The 12,129-nt window shown below is 42.4% G+C and overlaps 1 protein-coding gene across 1 annotated transcript; it reads right to left on the bottom strand.

Moving 5' to 3' along the window:
* Nucleotides 1-3,035: 3,035 nt before the first annotated feature.
* Nucleotides 3,036-11,716, bottom strand: LOC120831096 (tetraspanin-15). The gene is made up of 8 exons (XM_040196247.2): nucleotides 11,369-11,716; nucleotides 8,899-9,084; nucleotides 8,052-8,126; nucleotides 7,842-7,937; nucleotides 6,724-6,840; nucleotides 5,491-5,541; nucleotides 4,585-4,701; nucleotides 3,036-4,268 (listed from the first exon to the last, which is right to left on the bottom strand). Exons 1-8 carry the CDS (start codon nucleotides 11,465-11,467, stop codon nucleotides 3,933-3,935), a joined length of 1,077 nt encoding a protein of 358 aa, XP_040052181.1. The 5' UTR covers nucleotides 11,468-11,716; the 3' UTR covers nucleotides 3,036-3,932.
* Between the last annotated feature and the right edge of the window lie 413 nt (nucleotides 11,717-12,129).

Below are 12,129 nucleotides of genomic sequence, written 5' to 3'. Positions count from 1 at the left end.
TCACATTATTATTATTTATCTATTTTTGAAATTGTTATTTAGTTATTCAAAGACAGATGAAAACCGCAGACACAAAAATACAAAGTAAAGTAAAATGATTACAAAATAACTGGTGGATCCACAGGGATAACAGAGATAACAGAGCTGGTACGTGACCGGGGGACACTTCACGTTTCTAACAGCAGATAAATTGAAGCTTGCTCAGTCGATTGTGTCATCGATAACCACTTTGCTTCTCCTCACGTTGGGGGAACTCATAGAGCGGAGGACAGTAGAGGGACCACAAGTCAAGGTGGTCTTTAAAACCTAATGGAGTTGGACTGCGGATCCATAGAGGTGCGGCTGTAATCAACGGTTAAACTGTGAAGAGGTTAAGTGGGAGGATAAGCAGCCCCTGTGCATCCATGCATTGGAAGGAATTGTTGGTCTTGATGCCCTGAGGGGTGGGAGGGGAGGGAGGGAGGGAGGGAGGTCAGGGCGCCCTGAGGGAGAAACTTCCGTTTGTACTCTGCAGCACACGGAGCGTTAAGTGTGAAATTAACTGCAGATTGCTTAGTCAAGCTTTCCCTGTAACAGTTGAAAGATACGTAGCTAAATCCGTCAAAGGGGAAACAGGCGTGGACACTCGTCCATCCTGCAAATGTTAAAAGGTGGAGGTGGAGATTCCTCATGCCTGGGGCGGATGTTAGCGTCATAATGTATTTAAATAGGATCACGGGGAAAATTAATTTTGACTCTGACACGTGTCCCTTTGACCCCCTTTCCCGTAGTCTGACCCCTAGTAGCCATTATGAGGCATTGCACTGTTTAGAGCCGCGGTGGAAAGTAATAAAGCACATTTACTGAAGTGGCCGTCCAATAGAGTTCACCCACCTTGTTGTTTTTTCCAATTTAGTTTTATTAAAACCTGCAATGGATTTCTAGCTTTGGCTTCTTATGGGTTTTTAATGTAGCAAATATGCTCAAAAAAAAGGTCACTAAGTGTCTGATGTTCTCAGATATCTGTCTTAAAGCCCGGAGAGGCCGAAACAACAACATCATTAGAAAATAGGAGAAAACAGCATATTGTCTGAAACTTTTATTTCCAATGTCTAGCAATAGATAACTTTACTAATGTCCCTTCGGTGAAACAAAAACACGATGGCAACGGCATAAACGAGGCTTCAAAGCTGAAGTCCAAAATAACGTGTGACATTACAGAGTGACATCACTACTTCAATTGACTTAATTTGGCCTTCATTTGGAGAAGCTCTGTTACGTGAAACCCAAACAAAAATTCCTTTCGAAGTATATCCTCATTTTATTTTCTACTGAGCAACGTTTCAAAAGTTTTTCCTTTTTAACTCCAATAAAACTATCTGCGTTAGTTATTAATGAAATGATAAAACATCAACTGGGAGCTTTTTGTGTGATTTTGTTTTTGATCATGACAACAATCCTACCGCTCCAACTGTAAGAGCTATTGCGCCGTTTAATGTTTCACACACAATGTTTATTCTCATCACAGCGGCTCGTACACTTTGAATGGCAGGATTGTTGTCATGACACAAAATGGTATAATCTCTCTCTCTAGCTCTTTCCCACCACGTGTGGCTGCTATGTTTTTGAAAATGTGTGCTGCTGCAATGTTTGCTGTAATTTCAGCAAATCTCAGCGAATCCATCCCGAGACATTGTGTGTTATTATCCGAGCTCCATGCACAGCGGGCCAGCGGGCCTCCAAATAACCGAGCCGCTCCCCCCTGGCAGATAGGAGCGTGCAGACCGCATGAATGTGTGTGTGTGTGTGTTTTTCTCCTCTCCCGATTGTATCGACTATTCACGTCCACATCATCATCATCATCATCATCATCATCATCACCCCGGCTGGTTTTGGATGTGCGCACTTCCTGCTCTCAGGCCGTTGAGTTTATCTTATTTCTTTTTCTCCATATGTCTGACGCAGTTACTCTTCCTGCCGTAATTATTCCACCTGCTGTCTCTTGATCACCGTGATGAGGGAGGATGAAAGGTGAAGAGTGAATGAGGATGGATGACCTGCAGGAGAGAGACAGAGGGAGATGAACTGCGTGTATTTGTGGGCTGTGAAATGAATTAGCATGGCTGCTCTCATCCAGATAGAGGTCTTAAGGAGGCAGCGTGTAACTCAATGGTGTGTGCGTGTGTGTGTGTGTGTGTGTGTGGGGCACAAGAGTCAAGAGAAATCAGCTTTTGTCAAACAAACTAATTCGCCATACGTATATTTCTCCATGCTCACCACTTAGTGCTACCTTTTTTTGGAGAGAGCAGTGCAGAAGGTAAGCCACACTTCATCAGTCAGTAATTAGCTTCCAAAATGATTTACTGAGAAAAGTTTTACTGGAGAAACTCACTGAATCTCCCACGTCCACGTCGATAACTTACCCGCTGGCATCTCAGCCGCGTGGGTTTATTCCCTAAATGATGAATGTTCCGTCTTATCTTTTAGGGATCTCGAGGCGATTGGTCGGGAAAAGAAAAAGGGAGTAATTCTGTTTTATTCAACACCGGCCAACAACATCTCCTTTAGCTGTTGGCCGACCGGTCCTTGCCAATAACAGGAAAATCAGTCATTTAACTCTGATAGACATGTTAGCTTAAATATTCTAAATAAAAATGTAAATTAGAAGTTAATCTTAATAATAACTTAAGTAAATCAATTTGGTTCAAATTAATCACCCACTTATATCTTAGAAAAACTGCTTCTGGCCAGAAATTGAGGTTCCCCGTTTAGCTTTTGACGTGTAATAACACCATGTGACCTTCCCCAAATGCTAATGGTGGGAAAGCTGCTAATGGTTTTACATTATTTCCTTTTCCAGTTGTCTGACCTCACATAATGAGTTGTGTTGCGTAAAATTAAATGTACGTGTAGCCTTTATTTGTTAGAGTAAATCTTCACATTTGTGAGCTACAGAGTGACATGTAATCCTCCGTGGAAACCAAAACGTTTCAGTTGGCGCTTTACATTTATTGCATTCTTAATGTGTTTGTATGAAAAGAAACTGCGCACAAAAATCAGTAGACAAATTCAGCTTTATTGACAGGACCAGTAGTGCTGATACAAGGCAGGAGCTCGGGGGGAAGCTCGAAACAGTGCAGAACTCAGATAGAAAAAACCGTCAGTCGCATTTCACTGGGTTTGTATTTTGGAGGATACCTTTCTGTTAGAAGATGGAATAAAAACTTTAGTTTAAAAATGGAATAGACTGAAGCTCCCACTCTCGATGACAGCCTAACATGTAAACTGGGATTAGCTTTAATTTATTTTTTTTACTGACTTTATATACAGTACAAAACATGCATCCCACAACTACCAGTCTTACAATGTACATCCACTGCACCAATGCAAAAATCATAGTCAAATCAAATAAATAATACACAACCTGTACACATCCGTCACAGACGCTACACGCAAGACATACTTTTCTATTCCTACATCTCGGACACCGAAACACATCTTTTCAAGCTACCAATAATTTACACACCAAATAGTACCGTCCTCTGACTACTGGGCCGTTTGTCCAAACAGCCTGAGGTAAGCTTCAGGAGACACAGCTCAATTTCAAAGGCTAAATAATGTCACAACTTCAATGTGACACAATGCCATAAATCTTTGAACACCAACTGCCACAAACAAGACAAAATAAATGGATTTTATTTTACAGTCAGTGTGTGCATGTTGTTCCTTCATTTTTTTTGTGGTAAACAAATTCACCAACACAGCGCCAAAGTACTTTTGATCCCTTTAGCCGATCGACTTTTGCTTGATCCAATGAAGCACAAATTCAACCATTAAGTAGTGCAACAAATGCAATGATTACAACAACAGAAAAAATAAATAATTAAAAATAGAAAAAAAAAGAAAGAGAAAAAGGCCAAACCCAAAAGTCCAGAAAGGGCTAAAAAGATCAATTAGTGTTCCCTTTTCTGCTTCCGGCCAACATCTACCTCATCCAGCCCGGTGGTCGATCGGGACTGCTGCAGCTCCCGGAGCTGCGAGTGAGTGCGAGGCGCCTGCTTCTTGAGCCGCTGCAGGTGCACGTCGATGGGGTCGAGGTCGGGCTCGGCGGCGGGGACGGGCAGGTAGCCGCCGTCCCTCGGCAGACACAGACACCAGCCGGCGCCGGCCAGGTCGAGCTCGCTGTACTCCACCTCCGCCTTCTTCAGCTTGAAGTCCACCATGTCGGTCGACTCGCTCATGTCCACCAGCAGGTTCCAGAAGACGCAGCTCAAGAGGATGCCCAGCAGCTGCAGGGAGACGTTGGGGGACATTTTTAGAGCTTTTTGCACTGGGGTTAAAGTTCTGATGCGGGTCCAGAGTTAAACAATCCCCTTAAAACTCACACAGCTGTTTGCACAAACATGTCTTTACAGGGTCAACTCAGGGAAAGAAATCTTACCCTTTATTTTAATGTAGCATAGAAAAACGTTGAGCGGGCAGTGTGGTGGCGAGAAAAATGTCAATGTCACACAAAGTGGCGACTTTATAGATTAATTTGAAGAGGTGCATTCGGTCGGAAAGAGGGCTTCAAACCAACTTCAGTGTCGGTGAGTTTCAGATTACCTGAGGCAGGCCAATGGCGCAGCAGAGAGCCACGGTTATTCCAATGTTGTCACTCATCCAGAGGTTGACTGCATGGATGCAGCCTCGCACGTAGATCACCTCGTGCAGGGTTTCACGCTGACGCACAGACAACAAGAGGAACGTTTCAGTTATAAAACAAAACAGACACTACCCCAAAAAAAAGGAAATGAGAAAACTAGCAGCTTAAATCGGCGAAGTTCCAGTTGTCACGCGCAGTAGAAAGTACGTTAAATTGAGCTGTTTGCTGTAAAAAAACGGATGCTGGAGGATGGGAAGCTACACAAATGTTTGTAAATGACAGATCATGATATCAAAGAGATCTTCAAGAGATTTCAGAAGTTCTGAGAAAGATAGAAGTAAATCTTTCATTTGTATCATCAGCTTTACAACCATGAAATATGAGATAACCAACTAAAAACATCACATACAACAGGGATGCATATTATATTTAATGACCAAATCATTTCGGATTTGAAATGACTTTATATTATTCCTGAAAGGACAAAGTACCAGCGCAGGCTCTGTTCAAAGTGGCATTATTCGAATATTTTTCATTCTGCATGACAGAAAATTGCACGTGGAAACTAAGTGGAAAGTTTCCTCCGACCACTTTACTGCAAAATAAAAAAAGCTGCTAAGAATTAATGTCACAGATCGGAATTATAAGGAACTCTAAAGCGGCTGAAAACTGATCATTATGACCACTTAAAGAGCCTGTCGGGTTGGTGCGAGTAGCTTCATGGAAGCATTCCATGTTTCGCTTTGACAAGAGAAACGTCTTTAGATATAAGGGCAGTCTTGTCCTTCGGCCGATAGGACCTCAGGAAAACTCCCAAAATAGCCAGTGTGAGCGTCTTTTCGTAAGAGTTGTTGGCTCCCTCTTACCTGATTATCCAGAGTCTTGTAACCACATAGAGTGTTGACGACCTCTCCTACCTGCGGGAAAGAAAAAAAAAGAAGATAAGATTGAGAAAGTCAGAGACGAGACTTTTACTGAGCTAACATGACAGGAGACAGACCCCCGGGGGCAGAAGAGGCACTTCTGCTGCTCAAAAAGGGGCCGTCCCCGTCTCCCGTCAGCCGGAGCGTGAACTTCAGCAGCGTGAAGACGGCTGCAGCCCTGACAGGAAGGGACTGATAGCAGCAGAAAGACGATGTTCAGCCTTTCCTAACCCTTCTTCTATCTCCCTGGTGTGAGAGAGTGAGTGACGGAGTATCGGATGAGTCGGTCATTAAGTTTCTGCAGCTTCCGGAGACACTATCGGCGGTTTGGAGCTGAGGGACAGGGACGATAGCGGTCACCAAGAGGATGGAGGCTGCCACCGGGGAGTAACAGCTCATTTAAAAACGGAGCTCTATCCTGACGGCCAGATGCTGGATGCTTCTCCCATGAAGGATGCTTTGTGCCACCTGTCAGCAGGCACAGGGATTATTAAACAAGATGGCTGCAACATCGCCGATGCCAGATGACATGGAATCATGTCAATGGCGAATCAACTGGCTGAATTAGTTCCTCTGAAATGTGCCGCCGGCTTAACAGTAGAAATTTGTGAGCACTGTCAGGCTGATTATGATCTGCAAAAGCAAACAAACGTTCCAGATGGTCGATAAACAATTCTGTCTGATAAAATGGCCTTTGAGTTAAGAAATATCCCGTTGTATCCCCATTGTTTATCTTATAAGTTCAGTGTTTTGGGGGGTGATTTCACAGCGTAGCGGGAACGTGCCGTTTAAAGTGCGTTTTCTTTTCGTTTGTTTCAATTGAGTCCGGTGTGAAAGCTGTAAATGACATTTCTGCTTTCCAACGCCCATCTCAATTAATCACTGGGGAGCACCTTGTGGCCCCAGAGATCTTGAGATGAACACATTTGGTGGTGTAATGTGCTTCGTGACTCGCCGTCGGCCTGAGGGAGAAATGATTTAGTGGCCTAAATGTTCCCGTCAGTGGCGACTTACCTGCCGCTCCACATGACGTTATTTCTATCGAGTCAGTGTGACCGAGTTGGACAAGAGCAGAACTAAAGAGGCTTTTTGTTTTCTTCATCGGGACCAACTGCCCTGAAATAAAAAGGCGTGAAAGCAGGATGTAGTAACGGATGGTGCCGATGGAGGACTCACCTTGCGGCGCACACAGCAGGTGTATGGAACCCCGCAGGCTAACGGACCAGTACCGTTGCAGAAATGGTACTGGTTGACTCCCCAGTCCTTGTACTCGTCGCCTCCGCAACATGAAAACTGGAAGACAAAACAGTATTAGGAACAAAAGCATGCCATCGAAACAAAAGGCTCATCCCAGCTTAAGATCTCCAGCATCAAATGAAAACCGGCCGCTGAGGATTAAGCCTCCGGAAACGTCTGCAGCGGCACAACCGGCTGTGTGGAGACTGCAGAGTTTCTGGGTTTAAGTGACCCAACGTGTTGAGACCTTTCCCAGACGACGAAGGACATCTCTGTGAGACGTCCCTGAGAGGGATGCATTGACCTCACAGTGGACTCAGGTGATGGAAGAACAGCGAGTGAGCCCCGACGGAAAGGCCAGCTGGGAGAATGGCAGCTGTGAGATGAGACAATTCTCTGAGCTCATTGCCAAAGGTTAAAAGCCAATTATAGGCAATTAATTTGTTGTGATTTCGAAAGAAACCGAGCCCGTATAGTTTATGCTTCAGTGAGGCCAGTACTTATGTCAATTCTGCTGTTATTGCTCAGATAAAATGACCATAATTATAATTTCCCCTTCATTCGCTTATTCTTCTCCATGTCCATCCAGGTGGACGAAAATAAAACACTATTTTAGTCTGTCTTTAGGAAAAGCAAAAAAGAATCAGGAGTGGGGTGTCAGTTTTTTAAATAAATAGCTGGAATAACTAGAGAGTAGAGGGGCCGTGTGTGTAGTTGTCATTTTTCTAATGGGAATTACGGCACAATTGTCGCAGAAATATGGCACAGCAGATATACGATTCCCACAGTCTCACTAGAAATAAAGCATGTGTCATTTTATTATTAAATGAGCAGCTTGGTTCTAAACTGCTGTGATTAAAATGCAAGAAAACAAAGCTGTCCTCAAAGTACCAATCTATCATCATTAAAGCTCTGAATAATGCACAAAAGATTACTGAGAGCATCAAGCTGTAGATCCTCTAATCCGAAATCCCTACTTTTCATTACCCCCCACAAATAAAAGCTTATCTTCCAAATAAGTTTCCCGTCCTTATTTTATGAATTAACCATCAAACCACCTTTTGCTGCATATAATCCAAGATGTTTTTGAAGTCCAGATCATCGTAGTAGTGTTTAATTCCTTCCCGTATGCTGCTCTGGAACAAGGCAGACGTCTAGAGGAAGAGCAGAAACACAGTCAGATAGCAGTGGCCTCACTTTGGCGAGAGGCCGTCCTTCGGCTGATTAGGAGCAAAAATGTACGGCGTGTGCGAGGCCGCGATGTTCACCTTGTTTTCAAAGATGAGGGCCATGGTGAGCCCGATGGCCTGCAGGAGCAGCAGCACACAGAGAACACAGAGGAACTGCGGAGACACAGAGAGGGAATTTATAGAGCATTCCACATTCTTATTTACCAAGCATCTTTGGCATAAACATTGATTTGGGGATCATTTATTTTCTACCCACTGCCTTTTCTGTTTGTAGTGCGACGGCGCAACTTTGGCAAATATAGTCGTTGGATCGGATCCATGTGAAAAGACGCTCTATTGGGTGGTTTAAATGATTGGATTATTTATGCAATATATTGAATGACAGACTTTGATGACCACAACAAAATGAGCAAATATTGGTGCAACAGGGATCATAACGAACCCGTTTCTCTGAGAGCAACAGAAACTCTGAGGCTTCCTCAGCATGACGAGCTTCTCCTCGTCCTCGTCGAAGCACCAGAAGAATCATTACTGACTTCATTTTTTATGGTGAACATTTAATCCCCCATTCCAGTTCAGCCTACTTAGCTAAAGCTAACAAGACACGTAGCAAGCACACTGAGCTCTTTTGCCGGTATTGGCAAAACCCTGAACTGTGCTTTTGCATTTCAGCTGATGTGAATCTTAAGTGATCCCTGATTTAAATGTTTTATGAACTGCTGCTATCGGGCCAACTCCGATCACAGTTTATACATTCAGCTTTGATGAGTGTCCAATCTGGATATTAACAGACAAATAAACACAAATGATATATGATAAATGACCATATTTTAGACCTCAGTCCCTAGACAATGCGTAAAATTTAAAACGTAGCCCATAAACGTTTGTGCGCACACGCCGCCTCCTCCTCCTCCATCATCCGTACCATGTGCAGCAGGGTCTTGTTGTCCCTGAGGGACCCGACCATGCCCACCATCGACACTGTGAACATCACCAGGCCCAGCAGGATGAGCACCACGGCGGGGGCCAGGAAAAGACCCTCCAGGGTTCTGTTCTTCTGCCTTTCCACTTCGGCGTAAACCCCCACGCACAGCACACAGAGGCCCATCAGCTGGAGGCAGAAAAGAGGTGTGGGGGGGGGGGGGGGGGGTCACGAGATAAAAAACGGGACGATCCTCAGTCTTTACAAAAAAAAGTGTTTGAACTCTTCCCGGGTTAATTCTCTTGGGCTGCGTTTTTGATGCTTGCACAGTTTGGCTGTCGGCTGTTATTATTTGATTTTTTAATTTAAAATCACAGTGTATTGGAAAATACTAGCGAATGACACCATGAACTTGTATTTACAATGTTTACTGAGCTAATAAGTGGGAAGGAAGGTCATTTTCACATTGACTTTCATATAGTCAGACAAATTGTTGTAACCAAAGGAATAAAAGTACAGAATAGTTTAAGGCACTTCTGCATCAGCTTCACTTGTAAAGATCATGGGGTTGCCACCCGGCGATGCCCTTTGCTTTTAGCCGTTTTATTAAAACAATGTTTTTACAGACCAGTTAAAAAGTAGCCCTCTCCATATACCAGTACTTTTGGCACACGGCCGCCGAGTTCACCTCAGGCTAGTTAGCCGGAATCCATTTTATTTGTTGTTGAATTGTTGAATAAAAAACTTTCAGCCACAGGGACTCTAAAACATCCGATTGGATGTACCAGCAAGCTATGATGCAGTACGCAACCAGTGTAAATGAGATACAGGCTTTAAAGATGGCAGGGTGATCAACCAAAAAAAAATAATAAGAGAAAATTAAAACCACTAATTGACAAATTTTCTCTCTTCTCTTCTGTTAAACTAAAGTATGACTTTTTTTCGACAAACTATATGGCAAGATTATTTTTATGAATTTTTGGGGTTAGGCCAAACTATGCCAGAGTTTTCTTTTTTGCCCAACTAGCCAAATACCACTACAGTTGGTTGCAACAAGGCAAAGAGAAAGAAAGTTTTTTTCAAATGTTACAAAAGTAAGGCCTAATTTCCGTTTAATAACATTACATTATATTGTCTATCGATCCAATCAATCTTTTACAATTCAACCTATTCCTGCTGTTATGTGCAGATCATAATTACTATGACCCTAGAAATAAATTATCACCACACCTTAAAAAGAGAATATAAACTACAACCATGAAATAGTATTGTGTTAGCGACTGTTGACAGTCCAAAGAATCATTTCCAGAAATTTGTGTTTGAGTAAATATTAGGGCAATAAATATATTTCATAAACATGTGGTTGTGCGCCGGAACACAGCGCGGTTTATTTTTTTGAGGAAATTGATTAATTTGGATTTGTTCATCTGACACAAACCATTGTGTTCCCATCAAACTAAATCAGTTTGGGCTTCATTGTCTCAGTTAGTAATAATTATCTCACTGCACAATTTGGATGGACAATTGAACTCTACCAACATGGTTAGGAATACGACATTAAAAATAGGCAGGAATCAGATGTATGAACGGCATTAAATATTCACATAAAAGTTACTGTGATGATTCATTTGAATCATTAGAATCAACACGGAGTTGCTGAGAGAGCAACAAAAAGGGCCTTTAACGCGGCTCCTATTTACTGTCGGCAGAACGGTTTACCCACATTGGCCCCTTTAACTGGATACAACGCCCTGCACCACCGCGCTGTCTGCTAGCAAACTACCGCGGTGTATCTGTCATCAATACCACACACAGGACCATTTATGTGTCTCTATCTTGTTTACTAGATCGCCCGATATTCTTGTTTTTTCCATCGGATTCAAATTTTCAAGGATGTATTTTGTGCCAATGTCTATCGTGCAAGCTAATCGTCACCCGGCTAGCTTGGTGTCCAGAGAATTCCCAACCAAATCCCGTTGACAAATACGCAAACTTGTTATTGCATTGCTCAACATCAAAAACACAAAGTTGTTATCAAAATGTATGACTTATTTTCTAATCAATGTAGTTTCCTGGTAAATACGGGAGGTGTCCATGACAACATGAAGCAATTAATTTGATTCAAATTCATGTTTTACTCCATTTTTCGCTGTACGCTAAAGGGGTAAAATTCGATGGGATTTTAGATGAATCCGCGTTTTACATTAAAGTTGTTAAGCAGAATGTCGTAATCCAGTTTCGGGGTGTATGCCGACTTGTACAGTAGCTTATATAGATTCCGAATATGCCCGGGGTTACATTATAACACATATTTTATATGCCTGGAGCAGATAACACATTTAAACGCACGTAATCTTAAAAGAGGTTTTGAGAGATGACTCACTAGACGCTAGTGGGTGGTTAGCAAACACTGTTGCAGTACAAATGTACTATGGTTCATACAACGCGGCAGATAAATGTAACAGAAACTTACCGAGAAGAGCATTGAGTAGATATTCAATGTGAATTTGATGAAGTAGTAGAAGTGGTTGGTTTTCCTCATTTCAGAGTAGGACGGCATGGCTGCTGACATCAGTAAAGCTAGCTAACAAGCTAACGTTAGCTACCCCTCGTTTGGTTCAGCCAATATCGAAATGATGATAATTAAACATCAAATGTTGTTAGTGAAATTAAAAATGGGGGTTTAACAGAGCTACCTGGATTTTATATATGAATCACCCCTCATTTCTCACGTACTATTGTGGATAGCCAGTGACACAGAAGCACTTCCGTGCGGCCGGGTTCGGAACACGCTTTGTTTTGACTACATTCTTAAAGTGGCAGTGAACACAACCTCGTTATCTCATTCCATTTAGCTGCTAGGGTTAATTTCTACAACATTATTTGTGTTTAGTTTAAACTATAATACTTTTTTACATTTAGTTCGGTCAATGTTTATTGCTTATTAAAAATGAATTAACAACAAGGTAAAATTAAAACGTTGAAAAACTCACTCGGGGTTAACAAATCTTTCTTGAATTTTTCAATCCATAAATAAAAGCAGGAAACAGAAGAGGTCATACAAGTGACAACATGGTAGGTTTGATCAAAATCATGATCATGCATTGCTCTTCCAAATCTATAAACCCAATCTTTCTGAAGTCTTGTCTCACTCATCAGCACATTCATTGATCGTTGATAAAGGAATTGCACAGGTGAGAATTAAATGACCCCAATGCAACCTAGAGAGCCACG

Source organism: Gasterosteus aculeatus, chromosome 13 (genome assembly GCF_964276395.1).
Source record: "Gasterosteus aculeatus chromosome 13, fGasAcu3.hap1.1, whole genome shotgun sequence".
NCBI classification, from domain to species: Eukaryota; Metazoa; Chordata; class Actinopteri; order Perciformes; family Gasterosteidae; genus Gasterosteus; species Gasterosteus aculeatus.
The sequence above is the reverse complement of the archived record's forward strand: the minus strand, read 5'-3'. Positions and strand labels throughout refer to the sequence as shown.